We start from the raw sequence: 21789 nt of genomic DNA, 5'->3' as shown, positions 1-21789 counted from the left end.
TTAGCAGGGAGCTGGATTGGAAGTGAAGCAGTTGGGTCTCAAATTGGCGCTCCTATAGGGTGACAGCTTAACCCCTTGTGCCATGCCAACCTCATAACTGTATCTTTTAAAGCCTGTTTTATCATTCAGTGTGTAATTTTTCAGAATAACTTACCATAGGCCAGCACCGCGGCTCACTAGGCTAATCCTCCACCTGTGGCACTGCACACCTGGTTCTAGTCCCGGTCGGGGCGCCGGATTCTGTCCCGATCACTCCTCTTCCTGTCCAGCTCTCTGCTGTGGCCCGGGAGTACAGTGGAGGATGGCCCAAGTGCTTGGGCCCTGCATCTGCATGGGAGACCAGGAGAAGCACCTGGCTCCTGGCTTCAGATCAGTGCGGTGTGCTGGCCACAGCGGTCATTGGAGGGTGAACCAATGGAAAAGGAAGACCTTTCTGTCGGTCTCTCTCACTGTCCACTCTGCCTGTCAAAAAAATAAATAAATAAATAACTTAGCATAGATTAATTAATAGGGGTATATGATTGGATTATAGTAAGACTCAAAGAGGATCTAGTTCAATTACTGAACAGATATTAGACAATAGCAGTTTATTACAATAAGTAAAAGCTAGGTAGACATTCATTATTCTGTTGTTTGAATATTTTGCTTTGACCATCAAGAGGGAAACTCTATGAAAAGTTACTTGCTCTGAATAGTTGTCTGGAAGGGAGATATAACATTGCCAAAAGGAATATATAAAATGCCAGCTTCACCAATCATCAGGGAAATGTAAACAAAAACCACAATGATATACCATCTCACACCTGTTAGCATGGCTACTGTCCAAAAAGCAAACATTAACGACTGTTGGTAAGGACTGAAGAAAAGGGAGCCCTAGTACACTGTTGGTAGAGATATAAATTAGTATAGTCATTATCGAACACAGTCTGGAGCCTCCTCAAAAACTTGAAAATTAAAATGCTGTGTGGCATAGCAGTCCTACTCATGGGTATATATCTTAAAAAAAGCTAAATCATGGTGTTGAAGTGATATCTGTACTCATATGTTCATTATAGCATTACTCTCCTCTCCTCTCTCTCCTCTCTCTCCTCTCTCTCCTCTCTCTCCTCTCTCTCCTCTCTCTCCTCTCTCTCTTCTCTTTTTCTCTCTCCTCTCTCTCTCTGTAACTCTGCCTCTCAAATCTTTAAAAAATAAATAAATAAATCTTTAAAAAAAAGTTTTTAAGAGAATATGTTTTATGTACTCTTCCCTCACACACAAAAATATATGTATGAGGTTATGTATGTTAGTAGCTCAGTTTAGTCACTTCACAGCTTGTTTGTGTATAAGCTTGTTGTTTGCCATGAATATATACAATTCTTATTTGTTAGGTAAAAACATAGAAATGTATTTAGTTATTTAAGATTTATTCATTTATCTTGAAAGAGCTACAGAGAGAGAGAGAGGGAGAGACAGACAGATAGCTTCTGTCCACTGCTTTGTTTCCCAGATGTCCACAACATCCAGCTGTAGTCCAGGCCAAAGCCAGGAGCTGCCAGGAGTTTCATCCAGTCTCCCATCTGGGTGTCAAGGGCCCAAATACTTGAGCCATTCTCTGCTGCTTTTCCAGGTCATTAACAGGGATCTGGATCAAAAGTGGAGCAGCTGGGACATAAACCAGCACCCATATTTGTGATGCCAGGCTTAACTTGCTAAGCCACAACACTGGCCCCATGAAATATAGATATTTAAAGAAAGAAAAGATATTTGCCAAATGAATGGTTTTGGTAACTTAAGGTGGCTCTTCTGGGTGACTTTAGAAGTGCTTGTTTATCATGCAGCATAGTTTGAAAGCCTTGTCCACCATATGATTTATGATTCTTGTGTAAGATTGAGTTGGTCCTTCATCACCATGTTGTAAAAATTGGTATTGTGCTAGTTGTTAATTGAAACACAGCCACTGATTAAAGTGATTTCCGGAAACCAATGACTGTTTTGCCGGAGTCGCTGTTGCTTCCAAGGCATGTGTGTACAGTGTGTTAGTGTGTGTGTGTGGACTCAGTTGAATTGTTATCTCCGTTTGTGCTTTGTTCCCCCATAGGTTAAAATTCTGTGCCATCAGTTGCTGGTCCAGGTGTGTGACCTGCTCAGACTGAAGGACTGTCACCTCTTTGGACTCAGTGTCATACAGAGTAAGTCATGGTCCCATTCCTGGGGGGAATGGGAGGAAGTAACATGTCACCAGGAATATTGTTAGACAACTTTGGTCAGAATATCTGTACAGTTTTCTTCAGTTTTAATCTAACATGATTTTTAAAAATCTTAACCACTGTATATTTCTTATAAGATTTAGGTTTTTAGGTCAGATATTTATTAGTTTGGACTTAAAAATTGGGTCTTCATTAGGAATCTAGAGTTCATGTTTTTTCATTTTACTGTTTTAATGAACAAAGCCTGGTTTTTATTTCCTTACTTTCAAGGACTAGCTGGAGCTAGTAGTCATTTACAATTTTTACATTAAAAAGAAATATGAGCATAATAAAACTCACTTTCCTTTTTAGATTCTCTTACTATTGACTATATAGCGTAACAAGGGACTCTATTCATTAATTTTATTTTCTGTTTTCTCTTTTACCCTTTTTCTGTTTCCGGTTTAGACTGTATGACTTGGAAACAATAGGGTCAGTTTCTGCCATATGCTTTATGTGGAGAAAAGTTTTAAGTATAGGACTCCACAGAAACTTTTTTTCTCCTATAATGTCTAGTAAGAGTTAAAAACCCAGGACTTAAGCACAACCTTTCCTTATAAGCTTTTTTCTTTAAAATTGGGCTTTAAATATTCTCTGGTCTCCTAAGCTCATTTTGCCAAAGAAACTTTTTTTGTGAAATGTCTTTAATTATACTTTGTACTTACTTGTGGATTATTTTCTGCTACTGGAATTGGTTTGCGTTTAAAGGCTTGAGAGATCTTGAGAACTTCATCGATACTGTAAAACGCTCACATCTGCCAGGCTGGAAGGTGGTGAATAAGGCCTCGTCTCCAAAATGTGAGCCGCTGTCAGTTCCTTTTCTAGGAGCGGCCGAGGAATGTGGAGCAGGGAGCTCAGGGGCACCCCAGCAGTGGCCACTTGCTCCTCTCAGGCTGCTGTGGTGTAATACGTACAAAGGCTTGTGGGCGCCACACCCCGCAGTCTCCTCTCCAGGGAGGGTCGGGAGCAGTAAGGGGCCTTTTAGATGCCTTCTTCTCAAAGTTCATTCCTGCTACATCTGCGGCCGGGATGGCGATCTTTGTCGTCCAATGAGCAAGGCTAAGAAAACCCGTTCATAGATATTTAGGTTTCAAAGGAGAGTTTTAAACATGAACTTCTGCAGGAGAGAGCGTGGAACAGTGAAAGAACATCACATGCAGCATGTGCTGACCTGGTTCTAATTCTGGTTCTACCACTGCCTAGCAGGGTGGCTGTAGACGCCCCAGCGCGGGTTCTCTCCCTGTCAGTGTGTTCACACGTCAGATGGAATCGGCTGCTCCGGCAGCTTTGCAGCATTGAGTGTGCCTGAGACCTCGTCACCTCCACAGCTCCGCTCAGACGGCCAGGCTGTGGCGATACAGCGGTTGCCTAAGGATGTCTGTGTGCTGCTGCACTGAGCAGTCCCACTTCTGTGCAGTCTGCTGTTGCCCCTGACAGGAACTGAGGCCACACGCAAGTGGGAGCTACCACTTGGAAACTGGATTTCAGCAGCATCTCCTTGTTGGTCTCTGGGACCTCTTGCTTCTCCATTTCATTCAAAGGAATCAACTCCCTGTGCCATTTATAGACTCAGAGTACTTCACTCTTCCTGTTCTGTTGTGGCGCTTTTCCAGTGGGACGCCCGTGTTCAGCCAGCAGTCCAGTGCAGCCAAGTGTTTATCCTTGCAGCTGTCAGAGAGACACATCCTTTCCAAAATGAACGTTTTGACGTAGAGCTCTCCATGAGGATGTCCCCTTGGTGATAGAAAAAAGGACTTAGTTTTAATTAAAAACGAACAAACAAAAAGGTATTAAAACTTTGTATGCAGTTGGAATACTGAAGGTTTTCTCTTATGAAGTAAGAATCTGTCTGAAAAGATTCTCTTTGGAAAATCTGGATATTTTTGGTTTTTACCAAATTGTTGTCCCTTAGGTTACTTTTACATAGGTTTTCAACTTTTGTTTTCTGTTTACTTTATTTACATCATCCCCTTAAGGGAATATTTTCCTGTGCATGTTTGTTTTCATCGGCTGGATCCTGAAGGCAGCGTGAGTGTGGTGTTTTCTCATTTTGTCCCGTTGTGTTTTGATGTGGGGACACAGAGGCGGAGGAGGACTGCTTCACAGAGCTTGTCAGGCTCCTCCTGCGGAGATGGCTCCTCCTGCGGAGATGGCTGTGCTCACCAGTGCTCTGACGCCTCACGCAGCACTGGCCGTGGCGTTTCTGCCCTGTATCCAGTGTTCTGCAGCTGCGGGAACAGTCGTCCCTGAGCTAACAGAAGCCCGTTTCTCTCAGACTAAATAACACCCATAATATTCAACATTAGACTCCAGGGACCTTAGGAAAGGCAGGACTGGAAACCATCCTTTCTTCTAAACATGACACATTTTAATGAGTATATCTATTTTGTGTTTGCAAAAGCAAAATGATTCATAAAGGATTTCATTCATGTCTAACCCACAGGAATGTTCATCTTTTTTTGTTGAGTTCTCCTGAAAGTATGTAGATTCAGAGTAAGCTCACATATCTTGAGGCTTTAAAAAAATTTGTTTCTTCATATATTCTTTTTTTTTTAACTTTTATTTAATGCATATAAATTTCCAAAGTATGACTTATGGATTACAATGGCTTCCCCCACATACCGTCCCTCCCACCCACAACCCTCCCCTTTCCCACTCCCTCTCCCCTTCCATTCACATCAAGATTCATTTTTGATTATCTTCATATATTCTTTTTAAAAAAATCTGTCCTTTACCATTGTTTCCTTTGTTTTTTAATGTGCAGACAATGAACATGTGTACATGGAATTGTCACAAAAGCTTTATAAGTATTGTCCAAAAGAATGGAAGAAAGAGGCCAGCAAGGTACGACAATACGAAGTCACTTGGGTGAGATTACATTTATGAGCAAAATTATTTTGATTGTTAAACAAATGCTTATTTTAGCTGCTATGCATTAGAAAAAGTCTTAATGCTTTATACAGTAGAAATTAGGAAAGGGAAATGGATTATTCTAAAATGCCACATTAATCTGCTATAAATGACTTATGGCTTATAGATTCTTGATGGCTGAAGAAATAATGCTGGATAGTAACTTCTTTTTAATAATTTAGAAATAATGATTTAAAGTGAAAAGCATGCAAAAATCATTTGCTCCTCTCTGGTGTCTATGTTTGTTGTCAAAACTGAAGTTCTAAAAGTTAGTAATTTCTAAATCGACTTGTACTACACTGGCATTTGCTACTTGTTATTTTATTGTAGTGGTGCCTTTATCTAGTGAACATCGGTTCCATTCATGTGGAAGAGTAGTCACAGGAAATTTACCTAGTGTTGCCAGGATTACCCTAGTAAGTAAGGAATAAAACCCCAGTATCTAATCCTAGATCCTCCAATTTGTGTTTAAGAATTCTTGGAATAAATGGGAAGGCTACTTCAAAGGCAGCTACAAAGTAGGGAACATGAATGTCTAAATAAACAAGCAACATTTTAGAATTCGGTCTGTGGAATGTCAGAGCAACAAGAGAACATTTGTAATTAGGAGCAAATGGTCACCACAGGGGACAGAGCTGAGCTGGGAGCTGGCACTCAGCTAGAAATTTCCGTGACATTTATTTTTATCTTCCCTTATGTTGTCGTTGGCGTAGCTTTGAATGAGAATCCAAGTCGGATAGTGCTGTCTTGCCTGTAACATCCTGGTTCTACAGGAACCAGGTGTCCATGTAGGACAATTGTCTGCCCACCAAGTTTGCTCACTACATGTAGATAAAGTGTTTCAGTGTTTTTAAGGATGTCCTACAAAAAATGTCATTTTGCTTGCTTTTGAAACCTATTTTGGAAGGAATTAAAGTCCCTTGGTTTGTATGTGTGTCTTTGTTTCAGGGTATTGACCAGTTTGGGCCTCCTATGATTATACACTTCCGTGTACAGTATTACGTGGAAAACGGCAGATTGATCAGGTAGGGGACGAGGAGGGATCCTAAGCCTTTGCTTCCCCATAGCACTTTTCTAGCATTCCCAGTCAGTTACTTACATTTATTGTCTCCCTCTGTTAGCGTATAAACTCTAGAACAGGAGTGGGTTTTTTCTGCTAATGTTTTTGCGTGCACTTGTGTCCTCAGCCCTTCATGCAGAGGTGTAGGATCCCAGATATTTGCTGAATGAATGAATGAATGATGTTGTGACTGTTGCTGGGAATGTTAACAGTATCATTGACACATACTTTCTGTACTGCATCTTCTTCATGAAACAAATCGGCCACCAAAAAAGTTATTTCTTCCAAGAAGGAGCTAGTGTTTTTATGAAGAGTAGAGAGATGGGTTCAAGAATTACTTTGTTTTCTCGGGGTGGGACGGGCCCGGCAGGAACTCTCTGTAAAGGCGCACAGGTGTTCATAGAGCCTTGTTGTCTTTTCTCATTGGGTGGTTTTTATTCTTCTCAATAGCTTTAGCTAAGATAAAGTACAGCGGCCCTGTCCTATGGGAATCTTAGATGCAGTTTGATAAGGGCAAGGAGCTGCTTTCTTTTTCTGAAGATGGGCACATGCACATACAGCCTTCATGACACAGATTCAGAACTCACCATTTCAAAAGTCCATTCAGTCATTTGCATAGGAAAGAAGAAACTTTCCTAGGTGATCTTCTTGGCTGATAGGAAATAGCTAGAAGTGTCAAACTGTTTAAGGCTTACTTATTTATTTGAAAATCAGAGTTAGAGAGGGATACACACACACACACAGAGGGAGGAACAGAGAGAAAGAGAGAGATCTTCTATCTGCTGTTTCACTCTCCAAATGGCCCCAGTAGCCAGGGTGAGGCCAGGCACAAACACAGGGACCATCTTACGCTGCTTTCTCAGGCCATTAGCAGGAAGCTGGATTGGCACTGGAGCAGCTGGGACACGAACCAGCACCCATGTGGGATGCTGGCATCACAGGCAGCAGCTTTACCAGCTACGCCACAGCGCCGGCCTCTGTGTCTGTTACTTTTTTTTTTTTTTTTTAAGATTTATTTTTTATTTATTTGAAAGCGTCACAATGGGACATAGAGACAGAGAAAGGGAGGTAATAGACACACAGAGAGAGGTCTTCCATCCACTGGTTTACTCTCCAAATAGCTGCAATGGCCAGAGCTGAACCGATCTGAAGCCAGGAGCATCGTCTTTTTTGGTTTTAAACTTTGAGATACCCTGTGTGATAGAGGGTTTGGCTAATGAGTTACATGTAAAATTAAAGATATTTATATTGTTGTATTGCAAATTAAAAAGTATTAGCCTATAAAGAATTTTTTTAGGGGCCAGCATTGTGGCAGAGCGAGTGAAGCCATTGCTTCCAACACGAGCATCCCATATCAGAATTAGCTGGTTCAAAGCTGGGCCGCTCTTTTTTTCTCTGCCTCTTCCTCTTCTGTCACTCTGCCTTTCAAATAAATAAATATATCAATCTTCTTTTAAAAATCAGTGGTTTTTTTAAGATTTATTTATTTATTTGAAAGGTAGAGTTACAGACAGAGAGGGAGATACAGAGAAAGAGGTCTTCCATCTGCTGGTTCACTCCCCAAATGGCTGCAACAGCTGGAGCTGGGCCGACCTGAAGCCAGGAGCCAAGAAGAGCCTCTTCTGGGTCTCCTGCCTGGGTCCAGAGGCCCAAGCACTTGGGCCATCTCCACTGCTTTCCTAGGCTGTTAGCAGGGAGCTGGATTGGAAGTGGAGTAGCCAGGACATGAACCTGTGTCCACATGGGATGCCAGCATCGCAGGCAGAGGCTTAACCTATGCCACAGTGCAGCCAGTTTATATAAATTTCACCCAGTTTACCTGGGAAGGGTGGAATGCCATGGAAATAAGAAAAACTATATTATTTAGCCATTAATTAACCCCAGTGGGGATAAAAATGTTTAATTCATCCCCCTTCTTCTGCCTTTTCTCCCCAGGGTTGAGCCAAGACAAACAATGTGTGATCAGCATTATTAAAAGATACGTTCTGAAAAGTACTCTGTTCTGAGGGGTGCTGAGAATTACATAAATGCTTTATATTTAAGCACTTCATACTTAAACATGGTCTTGGTACAAATATATATATGTAGACAGACAACCTGAAATAATGAGGCAAATAAGCCCATTGAAATGCATACTCACACTTTGTTTTTCTTCAGTTTTAGTCTGATCACAAAAGCATCCTCTTTGGTGCTTGGACATGTTTTTCCCCAGTCAGCATTTCACCCAGCATGTTTAGTGGGGGTTGTATTTATGATCTCAGTGGATTGTAAATGAGTCCACTGTTAGTATTCTTTTTTTCTTTTTTAATGATTTATTTATTTATTTGAAAGTCAGAGGTACAGATGGAGGGAGGGAGGGAGGGAGGGAGAGAGAGAGATCGAGATTGCGATCTTAGAGATCTTTCATCTGATAGGTCACTCCCCAAATGGCTACAATGACAAGGGCTGGGCCAGTCCAAAGCCAAGACCCAGGAGCTTCTTCTGGATGCAGGGGCCAGGCACTTGGGCCATCCTCTGCTGCTTTCCCAGGCATATTATCAGGGAGCTGGATCAAAAGAGAAGCAACTAGGACTCAAACTGGGCCCCATATGGGATGCCAGCATAGCAGGCAGCTGCTTTACCCACTATGCCACAGCTCCGGCCCCAATATTTCCTTCTGTGGAGACTATCATGATTGTCATGACATGTGCCTGTAAAATCAGAAAGTTATATCCACTTAATAAAACATGAGAAGCAAATTTAAGGAAAGCTGTTCGGTTCGATCTTTCTTAGGGAAATAAAAAAGTGAACACTATAGGCTATAGGCAAGCATTTCTTTTTCTTTCTTCATTTGAAAAGCACAGAGAGAGACCTTCCATCCACTGACTCACACCCCAAATGGCTACAATGGCCAGGGCTGGGCCAGACTGAAGCCAGGAGCTTCTTCCAGGTCTACCACATGGGTGCAAGGATTTGGGCCATCTTTCGCTTCTTTCCTAGGGACATTAGAAGGGAGTGCAATCGGAAGTGGAGCAGCCGGGACTTGAACCAGCGCCAGCCCTGGGCATCTTTTTTTAGACAGACATAGAAAGATTTTTTAAAAAGCCAGAGTGTTGTAGTATAGTTAGCTAAAAAAACAAATCAAAGCAAAAAAGACCAAAACATGGAAGCTGAGACTGCCCCTCAGACTTGTCCTTATTTGTCATGTCTGTAGCATTGTTGCAGCAAATTTATTTTAATACAGCCAGCAGATGCCAAGGCTTCTATTCTAATGCGCATTCAGTGAAATAATTACCAGACTGGAGTGGGATGAATCAGGCCTTTTTTGTCTTCTCTGAATGAATCAAATGTTACGAGCCTTGGGCAATGTTATTGTTGCTGTCTGGTGGCGTGGGTTGGAGTTCTGAGGCCTGTGACCTCAGTAAGGCAAAGGCAGTCATCAGGTGCGCAAGGAGGAGCAAGGACAGCCCCTTCCACGGAGGTGGGAGGGAGGAACAGAGACAGGGCTCTGTCACGGGGTGGAGAGTAGGGCTGGGGTTCTGTTTACGTGCTGTTGGATTGTTTCATCAAAACGTGCGTTCTGTTTTCTTTTCTTTTCCAGCGACAGAGCTGCAAGATACTATTATTACTGGCACCTGAGAAAACAAGTGCTGCACTCCCAGTGCGTGCTCCGCGAGGAGGCCTACTTCCTGCTGGCAGCCTTTGCCCTGCAGGCGGATCTTGGGAACTTCAAAAGGAATAAGCACTATGGAAAATACTTTGAGCCAGAGGCTTACTTCCCAGCATGGGTAAGTACTGTTTTCAAGTCCTAACACACGTTCTCTAGCACGGGTCTCGCTCATGGCGCTGCTGCCAGAGGGGGCGTGCAGAGGTCCTGGGGCCAGTGAAGCACTCTGTGACACCCAGGTAGATGCTGAACAGTGGAGAGCTCCATGACAGGGTGCTCGGACACACTCAGTCTGCTCACTACCTGGGGGAAAGAGGATGAGGCCCATCCGAGGTGTGGCCTGGGGCCGGAACTTGGCAGCTTCCTTTTGGCTGTCCCATCGACTCCTGTTAGAGCAGTGTTTCCCGCCTGTGAAGAGTGGAGCGTCACCCCCCGGAGGGTGAGACTGTTCATAGCATTCTCTGTGCTGGGAAGACAAGCACAAGCCGACTTCTTGCTCTTCCCTTGAGAAGAGGAGCCCCCACTGACGCCAGCGGGAGAGTGTTTGTTCTTCCGGCACTCCGGCACGCAGGGCCTCACGTGCACCTGCTCCACCCTGGCCTGTCCGTTGCTCTTCCCTCGCGTCCTGCAGTCCCTGCCGAGTCTGAGCCTCTCCCCGCGAGCTCCTCCTCAGAACGAATCGATACGCTGGTTCTTACACGTGCATCCTCCAGAGAGCAGCTTGCAACATGCTGCACGTTGGGTTGTTAAAGCTGCTTCCCACGTGCGTCCGTTAAGCCCCTTCTACCTGCCACCTTTTCCCACCAGTGGCCTCGATACTGTCAAGCTAGTGGGCAGTGTTCACTCCTTGTTCTGAGTCCCAGTGGTGCACTGGACCCCTTATCACTTAGGTCTTGGAAGATCTCACCTAAATTAATGCTTTTAACCATCACCCTAGATGCTGCCAACTCCCAAATTCGGTTCTCCTCCCTCTGTCTGTGAGGTAGTTGTTTATTCTGTAGGCAACACAAATTCAGAAAGTACTCAATCAAATTCTTCTTCCCACCTGCATTCTGTTTATTCCTTCTTAATCTCAGCAGGCGGCACTGCCACGCACCAGTTACCCAAAAACTTGAGAGTCACAGGGAACTCTCCTTTATCACCGGTCCTTCTCCCTGCCCCATCCAGGCAGCCATAATGCCCTCTATCATAGACACTGTGTACCTGCCACCTAGCTTGAGAAATAAAATTCTGATGCTTTTCTTCGTGTCCATTGCATCCACCAATCCCATGTCCCAGCTCTTAGCAACACGTACGGTGCTGCTGTGGAGGCTCTGCCTGCCCGCGCTTGCCCATGAGAAGACTGTGAAGCAAAACCCGGGCTTCCGAGAATGGCCTACAACCTCGCCCCCACAAACTCAGTGTTTCCTAGGCCGTCCTGAAGGACGGGCGTAAACGGACGCTCTTCTGCTTCACCGGCATTTCACGTGCAGGTGCTCCATAAGGTTTGTTGCCCAGCCTGCAGAGCTGCAGTGGGAGAAGAGAAGCCACAGAATGTGTCAGGTGCAGGAATGCTGCCCACAGCACGCGTTTGCATCTCTCGTGGCCCTTGGAGATACTCCTCAAACCTTGGTGTTGCGAGTCCGAGTACCCAGTTAGTGTGCCATGGGGCAGAGATCCTACTTCTTCCAGCCCGACAGCACCTAAGGCCATCTACTTCACTAATCTTAAAAATACTATTTTCTCTGAGATTCTTTGGACCAATGAAAGATGGACAAGTACTGATTTAGATTATTTCTATGTAAAAATCTAGACATAATAATATGTAACTTGATTTTTCAGCAAAACTGGATAATTGAGCAATAACTTGTCATATTTCACTGTGTTGAATCCTTACTAGGAAGAAACAGAGTATCAGTATTTATAAAACTATTTTAAATTAAATATTGTAATTTATAGTAGAATTCTTTCCATGCTTTATAATCGTCAACATAAAGCTGCTGGATACTACATGTGTTTGACATCTGAAAGATCAAACTGTCCAGTGAAGTGTAAGCCATAGTGAACCAGAGTGGAGTGTTGAAATCAAGTTGTTTCAAAGTACTCAAATAGAGTGTCCATGTCATTCTCTTATGTCAGAAACAAAAATGTCTCAGAGTCTCCTACTTTCTCCGGAGTAACATTAGAACCTCCCTTGGTGTGGCTGTAAATTTGACAAAAGGCAGATCCAGAGTGTAGAGGTTTGCTGACAGTAGACGTTTTCATAGAACCATTACTCTTGCAAGTATCATCACTGATGTGCACGAAACTCTGCACATTTGCATGGAGCACTTTCCTGTGACTCTAAAGCCAAGAGTATTCATTTTTTCCAGTGCTTGTGAATAGTCTTCCTCGATACGGATGGAGCAGTACAACTAGGCTGGCTTTTAGTTTCTAGTATTACTGCTTCAGCGTTGTCATAACATAACGTGATGGAAACACAGTAACAGTGGGAATCTTCTAATGGAAACCAGCCAGGGTCCGTGACCTATTTTAGATTCTCTTCCTCTCACCATTTCCGGGGTGAGGGGAGTGCTTACCTCCCTCCAGCAGATGTTGCATTGCACACCCCTTGGTTCCCAACAGGTTGTTTCCAAGAGGGGGAAGGACTACATCCTGAAGCACATTCCAAACATGCACAAAGATCAGTTTGCACTGACAGCTTCCGAGGCACATCTGAAATACATCAAAGAGGCCGTCCGGCTGGATGATGTTGCTGTCCATTACTACAGGTTGTACAAGGTACGGCCCTGCCACTCCATAGCATGGCATCTCCATGGGTGGGGGCTTCAGTTCTGCGGGAAACCGCTCCTTCCTTCTATTTTTAGCTACCGTTTGTAGTCATGGTCAGTCTTGGAGGCAGTGAGGCTTTGCCGCTGGCCTGGAAGCAGAGTGGACCGTCTGTCAGTGGTTCTAACAGGGAAGTCACAGATGGCTGCACAGTGTAACTCTGGCTGTTCAATGATTGTGGAGGCCTTTTTCTCCTCCCCAGACCTGCTTTTCTGCTTCAAGGTGGGGAGTGGGGGTTAACCTTTGTGACTGGTTTGATAATGATGCTTAATAGTGCCCAAAGTGAAGCATACCTGTGCTGCATCCATTAATTACAAGGTCATCGCCACAACCACCAGTGTTTCTGAAGTGCTGTGTTTATTGGGGACACTTTATTGTTGTATTCTAATCCTCACAGTGCTATAAGGAAGGGACTGTAGTCTTGGTGTTACTGACTAGGGAACTAAGGGTTTGGGGGATTATTAAGTAGCTCACCTGAGGTTGTCAGCCTAAGTGGCAGATCCATTCAGTTCTGGCCTCCGGATAGCAAAGCTCCTGTGCTTAAGCCACTGCACTCCACTCTCTGAAGGTCATGGCTTCCTCTGCTGTGTGTCTCCAGCCTTGTTTTCCTGTCCTGGAGCAGGGTCACACACCCAAGAACAGCTGGGGCCCTTGCCGGCAGTTGCTCACGCTGCTCTTGAGCTTGTCTTCTCGTCCACTCACCCCGCTGCCCCTCCCTGAGACTCAAGTGCCCTTTCATTGGTGAGAACTCCTGAAGGAGGTTCTCAAACCAGATGGGAAGAGGTGCCCATGGGCTGATCCCAGCAGGGCTTCTCACCGTGTGACCTTGAGCTGGTGATTGCACCTCTGTGCTTCCGTTTGCCTGTGGTTAGATGGGAACAGTAACATACCCACCTCTGCAGGTGCACGTGACTAAAGGAATTCATGGGTAAAGAGTGCTTCAGACAGTGCTCAGTGCTATGAAGCCTGACACTCAGCCTGCAGCTAACATTACTGTCAGTCTGTGCCTGCTACCTCATTCTTTAGGTAGGATTAGGCTGACCAGACCAGTGGAGGCTTGGGTAGGTCTGTGGACACCTGGGCAGTCTTCCTAGACAGTTCAGGAAACTTGATAAGGAGCCAATGCATGTGTTTTCTCTCTTCCATGCCCAAGAGATGCACTGCGCCTGCTCCCTCATCCTCGAGAGACATTCGTTCTTCTTTGGCTCAATTCCTAAATGACTGATTTGGGTTTTTTCCCTTAAGAGATTTCATTTGTAGCATCTCACTTTACATGAGAAAAAGCAAATATGTGAGATTTTTGACAATCAGTTTATTAGAAATATGAAGAATAAGTTGGAAAGGCTGTAGCTTTAGAATGGGATGTCTGTTAGAAACCCTGTGTCACTGCTCACTGCTGCTGGGCTACTAGGCAGTTGTAACTAGTATCCTGGGCCATTTATGAGTATTCAGTGGGAATACTACTGTGTACGTCACTGGGTTAAGGATTTGATGAGATAATGAGTCCGAAATAACAAGATGGACTATCTGGCACATTAGTAAGTGCTCAGAAATACTCCTTACTTCTTGCCTTATTTCCTAGGGAAGCTCGCTGTTTTAAACAATTCTGTTTAACATGAAGAATCTGGGGCAGGCATTTAGCATTGCTGTTAAGACACTGCTTGACACATGGCTTCATCCCACAGTGGAGTGCCTAGGTTTGTGTCCAGGCTCCATCTCTGAGCTCGTCTTCCTACTAACGTGTGCTCTGGGAGGCAGTAAGTGCTCCAGAGCTCCAGTCCTCTCTGCCCATGTGGAGACCTAGACTGAAACCCAGGCTCCTGGCCCAGCCTAGCTGTTGCGGACATTTGGAATGTGAACTCATGGATGTAAGATCTCCCTCGGCCTCTCTCTCTCCCTCTCTCTACCTTTCAAATAAATAAATTTTTTTAAATCATCTTTTCTAGTAAGGTAGATAGGTTTAAAGTGAGGTACTTCAACATTGCATAGAAAATGGCACTGCTGTCTGCTGTTGAAGCTGTTTAATGAAAATGTAAGGAAACAAAGTGGAGGAATAGGTGGTATTACCTGAGGGGCAGTTTCTATTCTTTGGAGAAATCAAGTGACTGCCATTAATTCTGGCATCATCTGGGGCTACGTACATGGAGGTAAGGTGGTCAAGATAGGGAACATTGTGATAAGAATGTTCTGACCCTTTCTCACTCATGCACACTTCATATGTGAACAGCAGCCCTTTGAGGAGCACAGTCTTACCACAGAAAGAAATCAGTCTAGTTGCAAAAGGAAACTAAGAAGTGATGGATGGATCTCCTGTTAGTCCTTCGACTGCATGTGCCAAGAAATAGCCCCAAAGTGAAAATAGGCCAGGGCCCCTCTTTCCTATGCCAGGTGAAGATGCATTTTCTAAAAATGTTTCTTCCCATGTTTATGGGAAAACTGGCACTAAATTTAATGAATATATGTATATTTGTTGTTTTTATTGTGAAATCATCATGAAAATAGTTACTTAATAATTTTATTTACCTTCTGTTCTGAACTTAATACATTGTATGTGGTTGTTACAGATGAGCTCTTAAAAGATGTGGCCAAATTTCAGAGTACTTTTAATTTTACAGTATTTTTTCTTAATCTTGTAGTTTCTTTCTTCCTTCGTTATTTCCTTCTTTCCTTCCTTCCTTCCTTTTTTATTTTTTATTTATTTATTTGAGAGGTAGAGTTACAGACAGTGAGAGGGAGAAGGAGAGAGAGAAAGAGAGAGAAAAGTCTTCCTTCCATTGATTCACTCCCCAAATGGCTGCAACAGCCAGAGTTGCACCAATCTGAAGTCAGGAGCCCAGTGCTTCTTCCTGGTCTCCCATGCGGGTGCAGGGGCCCAAGCACTTAGGCTATCTTCTACTGCTTTCCCAGGCCTTAGCAGAGAGCTGGATTGGAAGAGGAGCAGCTGGGACTAGAACCAGCGCCCATATGGGATGCGAGTGCCGCAGGCAGAGGATTAACCTACTGAGCCATGGCGCCCCCCCCCCTTTTTTTTTTCAGTGTATGCTTTGGCTAGTAGAATGGGTATCATGTCAGCAAGTGATAACTTCTTAAAAATAAGTATTTCTGAACTAACTGAATATAAGGCTTTTATGGCTTTATTATTCTCAGGGGAGAGCCTTAAATGTATAGTTGTTTCCCTCTCATTTCCACTTCAGAGTTGGGAATCTTGCCCAGTTTTAGAAACAAAAAGTCTGATGCATCTCAGGATACACTAGAACATTAGATTTAAAATTGTAATATATGAGAAAAGAGTAAGTATAAGATACCCAAGCAGATGTTGCAAAAGCACCAAAAATAGTCTTGTTTACAGGAGTTCTTGATAGCATAAGTATTTAGAATTTTTCCAATATGAAAGTGTATGTAATACTAGTAAAAAAACAGAAGCTTGGCATCACAGGGATGTAAAAAGTAGAATATACCATCATTGATGGAAAACGTGCTCATGATTTTCTTAAATATTGTAGGAGACTAAGGATGTGGAAAAACTTGAACAAAGATAATTTTTAAGTCATAAACTTTCCAGTCCTAAAGTTTCTGTTTCTTGGGTGCTGAATTTTCCACTGGAACGAGAAAAACATGTTTTTTTCACAAAATTGTATTCCTACAGGATAAAAGGGAAATTGAAGCTTCACTCACCCTTGGCTTGACTATGCGGGGGATTCAGATCTTCCAGGTTGGTGAATAAGAACTGTGTGTCCAGTGGGATGGGCCACATCCTAGGTCGACAGGGAACCTGCATGGTCCTGCCACAGACTCACCAGTCCACTTGTGGTCTCTGGCGAGCACAGGTATGGGCAGTGGAGTGTGGGTGGAGCGACCCAGCTTGGCCCTTGACAGTCCCAAGTCCTCTGTAACGGAAGCCAACAAAAGCTTAGCCCAGGTTCGTCACTGCAGACCACTGAGTGTGAAGAGAAAAATGACAAAGTTTCTGGCCAAACATTTTAATTCCCATTGTACTTTCCTGATAAAACTTGTCTCTTGAGTAAGTAGTACTTGACACCTCTTTCCAGGTGAACTAGTGCTGTTCTGTAGCCATCTTCAGGGGAAAGGGAGTCCTTCTGTGAGATACTGGAAATTGTAAGGGTGTGTCATCCTTGACGTAGGCACAGTATCCAGTTAGGAAAGTCCGAGTGCCTTGTCACATCTCTTGAATGCCTACATCTTTGGGACTTTTTATTTACATTTTGGCAAAGGCCAGTAGGGAGAAGATTGCCTTGGAAAGGCTAGTTTGTGCGGTCACACTGGCACAGAAGCTACAGGGTCGCATCAGTCATCTTTTAATTACTGTCTGCACTTCTCCAAAGTGAGCTGGGGCCTCCATCAGATTGTATTGCAGTTTTCTGGGAGGGAAGTCAGAGCCATTTTAGAGTATCTATCATTTTTCTCCCATTCATTCTATATGCCTTGTAATTCCTTCCATAGAATCTAGATGAAGAGAAACAGTTACTTTATGACTTCCCCTGGACAAATGTTGGAAAGTTGGTGTTTGTGGTAAGTTACCTGACTTAATACATCTTACTGGTTGATTCTTTTTGTTCATTTTTTAAAAACTATGTTGTCTGTCAGAGAAGTTTTTAAAATTTTTATTTTATTTATTTGAAAGGCCTAGACAGATGGAGAGAGATCACCTATCTACTGGTTTACTCCAAGTGACCCAACAGCTGAGGCTGGGCCAGGCTGAAGCTGGGAGCCCAGAACTCACTCTGGGTCTCCCACCTAGATTGCAGGGACCCATCTACTTTAACCATTACCTGCTGCCTCCCTGAATGTGCATCAGCCAAAAGCTGGAGTCGGAAGCAGAGCCAGAAATTGAACCCAGGAATGGAGGCACCCAAGTGACCTTGTAACCACTGCACTAATGCGTGCCCCACAATAAAGCTGAAGCAGGTGTCCTGGCACAGCAGGTCAAATTGCTGTTTAGGACACCTGCACCCCATATGGGAATGCAGTCCCAGCTGTTCTACTGCCAATCCAGCCTCCTCCTAATGTGTCTCGTAAAGTAGCAGAGGAGGACCCAAGTACTCCCTGCCACCCACCTGAGACATCAGGTGGAGTTCCTGGCTTTTGGCTTCAGCTGATCCAGCCTTGTGTTTCAGGCATGTAAGGTGTGAACCAATGAATAGAAGATCTTTCTCACTCTCTGTCTTCTCCCTCCCTCCCTCCCTCCCTCCCAGTCTGTCACTCTACATTTCAAACAGATAAAAATACTTTTGTAGTTTTTAAAAGTTGAAGCTGAAAGTAATTTGCTTTCTTATATTATTGTGCATGTGCTATCTTTCTTGTAAGATCAGTAGGGAACTCAAAATCAAAAAATTCTACAGCAAAAGAAATGACTAATTTTGCTATGTTTCTGGTCCCTACCACACTACCCTGAGTTACTGTAGTTGCACAAGAAATATGGGGAAAGTACAAGATGGGTTCATAAGTGGAATTACCACAAGAAGCCTGCAGCAGGAGGAGTAGCAAACAAAAAGCTGTAATCACAGGGCAGAATGCTCTGAGCGTGGGGCTTGGCTGGTTCTCCTGGAAGTTATTTCTTTTGAGCAAAGAATAAAGTGATATAAAAAGATGTTTCTATTAATATCTATTTAAAATTCAACATTATAAAGAAAGGTCTACAATTCCCAACAGGAAAGATACTTCTATTTTTAGAATATTGAGAATGATACTTTCTCCTTTATTAGAGCAAAGTCATGGTTTTTCCCAGCTATTTCTCTGCTTTGCCACCTCTGTCCGTTTTTTGATAGGGTTCAAAGAGTGACAGGGTAGTAATGCATACATCTGGTTGTCATCAAAATCCATCATTCTGCTTTGTCCAGAAATCATTGAAACAAATATGTGAAGGAGAAAACAATCACATATCCCTTGGGGAATTTTCATTATTTTTCCCTTTTTATTTGAAAAGCAGAGAGATAAAGATCTTCTATCTGCTGGCCCATTTCCCAGTGCCCACAACAGCTGGGACTGGGCCAGGCTGAAGACAGAAGCCAAGAACTCAGTCCAGACCTTCCCATGTGGGTCGGAGGTACCCACATACTTGAGCTATCGTCTGCCAACCAGGGTGCTCGCTAGCACCCTGGAATTGGATCTGGGACTTGAACGCAGGAGATGGGATTCAAACTTGGAGCTGAGACTCAAAGCCAGGCATTCTGCCATGGGGTGTTATCCCAGGCAGCAGTTTAACCACTGCACCAAAGCCTACCTCCAGCTTCGGGAATTTTAAATGGAGCTGTGTACTTCTATTTCTGAATCTAGTTTTCCGTAGTAAGTTGAAAGGGAGGGAGACCTTGGCAAACAAGAGGTTTTCCTTCCTGAATTGGGTTCCTGCTCTCCCTCCCCAGGGTAAGAGGTTTGAGATTTTGCCCGACGGCTTGCCCTCAGCCAGGAAGCTCATCTACTACACGGGCTGCCCGCTGCGCTCCAGGCACCTCCTGCAACTGCTGAGCAACAGCCACCGCCTCTACATGAATCTGCAGCCTATCCTGCGCCACATCCGGAAGCTGGAGGAAAACGAAGGTAACCACGGCTGTCAGGCTCCGGGCCGCACACAGTGCCTTTGCCACGCGTGGCTTCTTGCTCTGTAGCTGTCCTGAGCCTCTGAGCAGTGGGCTGTGGGGACGGGGGCCCTCTACGCAGAGAGCAGCATTTCTGCTGATAACTCATCACTGTCTTAGAAAGCAAAGGGGTAGGCTCAGCACCTGTTCAGAGTCTCTGAGGTCGCCTCAGTCATGTACAGTTTGTCAGTTTCCTGTGCGTGACTTGAAATCCTTGGAAAAAGCCGCCCTGTAAGGGTCCAGGATGAGAGTTCACCTGTGTCGTAAATGCCGTCTGCGTCTCAGGGCTCTGCGTGCACTGACATACCTGGTGCTGTTAGCCGCAGTGTTCTTTAACATTAGAGTGACACCAAGGGTGGGTCCCAGAGGTGGTTCTAACATCTCTGATTGACAGTTGGGAGACCCCAAGTCTGGCCCAGCAAGAGTGACAAAGGATTCCTCTGAGGATTTTGTCAGCCAGCCCTGTGGGGGCTTTGCCAAGATGCAGCTGGAACAGTGCAGTCCATGTGGGCCTCCTGTCTGAAACCAGTTTTTGAGTGTGAGTTCAGGCCACATCTTCCCTGCGGAATCTGATACTCAGCCTCTCTTAAACACACACACAAAAAAAACCTCACAGGTTTGTGTGTCTGATGGATTTGTCTCAAAAACCATCTCTCAATCCAAGTCAGGCCTCATTTGCAGATTCCCTTGTAACTTAGTAGCGATTAGAGCGTGAATCACTCTCCCTGTCTGTCACCAGCCTCATCCGTCTTCCGAGAGAAGGGCGTAACTCAGGTGTGCTGGCGTCCGCTGCGCCACACTGCTGCGTCCTCTCCCCAGTGACCCATCCGTGTCACAGATCTGTCTTTCCTGTGCTGACAGGGCTACCCGGAGGCATTCAACTGGAGGCAGACGTGCCGAGGGGAGCTGAGAGGCCAGCTGACTGGGGTGCAAGGCCGCTGATTCGCCAGGCTGCCTCACTCCTACATGGCCACCACAGCACCTCGAGATGTTCATTGACTCCTTCGGCTCCCTGCCTGCAGCGTTTGAGGAAATTCTTGCTTAGCTAACCACACAGGAAGCCCTTCAAAGCCCAAGAAAATTGATGAATCTCCTCCATGGGTTCTAAAGTAATATTAGAAGAAATTTCTGGGTCTTAGAGAAGCAAAACTTTGTTCACTGCCAAGCATAGAAGCAGATGTGTTTGAAGGCTTACCATAACAAAATGCAAACAGCAACAGTACAAACAAAAATATGACAGGAGCAAACTGGGTAATTTACAAAGAGCAGGCATGTATTTCCTCGTGGTCCTGGAGGCTCAGAAGACCAGCCCCAAGTACCAGCATCCGGCAAGGGCTTCCTTGCTGCGCAGTCCCATGTCAGGAGGAAGGAGGGTGAGGAGCAAGAGGGAGGGAGGGAGGGAGAGAGAAAGTGAAAAACCAGGGCTGCACTCCCCTGACAGCCCTCGCGAGTGACCCACTCGCGAGGACAGGGCCTGGACCCGGTCACTAAAGGCCCCACGTCGTGCTACAGTGACAACTGAATTTCACCATGAGTTTGGAAGGCCACATTCAAACCGTAACAGGAGAGGAGAGAAGAGGTGCTGAAGATACAGATTAGAGCTTTGACGTGCACGAGTATGGAGGCTTGTCTTTGTTTTCCTCCACTAGAGAAAGCACGCTTAGAGCCTTATCCTTAGAGATAATTCCAGGTCTGAGGAAGGGCCTGAGAACAAGGTTTTCTGGGCCAACTTTGCCCTGCACCCAGTTAGTTCACCCACATTTAAGGGCTTTATAATTCTAACAAGAAAAATCCTAATGCTCCTTGAGCATTTTTTATAGTGGGAAGTAATCAGAAGATTCTTTCAGAGGGGTAGGAGAGGAGAAACGTGCCCTGTGTCGTTTAAAAAGTTTGGAACCCGAGCGTGCGTCGCAGCTGGAGAGTGAACTGAGGTCCTGTGCCAAGGCAATGCGGTGCTCGCCCACTGTGTTGCGGTCCACCACCAGGTCCAAGCAGCCTGGCAGCGCCCGCGCTCCCAGAGCAGAACGCAGATGTGCCGGCCCCCTGAGCCCCTGACACCCAGGGAGGGCGAGTGGCACGTTTCTGAGAATAAGCTTCAGGAGACTCAGCCACTTCCCTCTGTCTGTAGCTGTGTGAAGCTGCTAAGATGTTTGCAGAGGGTACGTGATAGGGTGCTGGGAAGGGAGTGGAGCCAGCCCTGTGGAGCGCCCAGGCCGTGCTGACGTGTTGACAGGAGCTAGGATTTGCACTGGGAGCGGGCTGGCAAGCACTTGTTTGCTCGTGAGTGTCCTGAGAGGACTCAGGAACTGTGGACCACTCTGAACTGCAGGAAAGTTGGGAGGGAAGGGGCTGTTGTACAGAAGTAGAGGAGTTTTTCCATGTATCAGATGCAGTTTCTAAATGTCTTAGAACAGCAGCGGCAGGCTTTTGGCACAGCAGTTGAGTCGTACTCTGTGTCACGCGTGCCTGGGTTCTGGTCCTGGCACCTGCACCTCGGATGCATCTTCCTGCTGAGGTGCATCCTGGGAGACAGCGGATGATGTC

The 21789-nt window shown here is 45.0% G+C and overlaps 1 protein-coding gene across 2 annotated transcripts in view; it reads left to right on the top strand.

Moving 5' to 3' along the window:
* The window catches only part of FRMD6 (FERM domain containing 6), an 80584-nt gene that overhangs the window by 47160 nt on the left and 11635 nt on the right, over positions 1–21789 (top strand). The window contains exons 3-10 of one of the 2 annotated variants that reach the window (XM_051822842.2): positions 2081–2171; positions 4993–5072; positions 6087–6163; positions 9779–9965; positions 12449–12604; positions 16299–16364; positions 17114–17182; positions 19033–19207. In XM_051822842.2, coding sequence (XP_051678802.1) covers positions 2081–2171; positions 4993–5072; positions 6087–6163; positions 9779–9965; positions 12449–12604; positions 16299–16364; positions 17114–17182; positions 19033–19207 — 901 coding nt within the window. Of the gene's footprint in view, positions 1–2080; positions 2172–4992; positions 5097–6086; positions 6164–9778; positions 9966–12448; positions 12605–16298; positions 16365–17113; positions 17183–19032; positions 19208–21789 lie in introns of both variants that reach the window. The other variant, XM_051822841.2, reaches the window with a different exon arrangement.

The sequence above is a fragment of the Oryctolagus cuniculus genome, chromosome 12 (assembly GCF_964237555.1).
Source record: "Oryctolagus cuniculus chromosome 12, mOryCun1.1, whole genome shotgun sequence".
In the NCBI taxonomy this organism is placed as follows: Eukaryota; Metazoa; Chordata; class Mammalia; order Lagomorpha; family Leporidae; genus Oryctolagus; species Oryctolagus cuniculus.
This window is presented reverse-complemented; position numbering and strand designations above follow the sequence as displayed.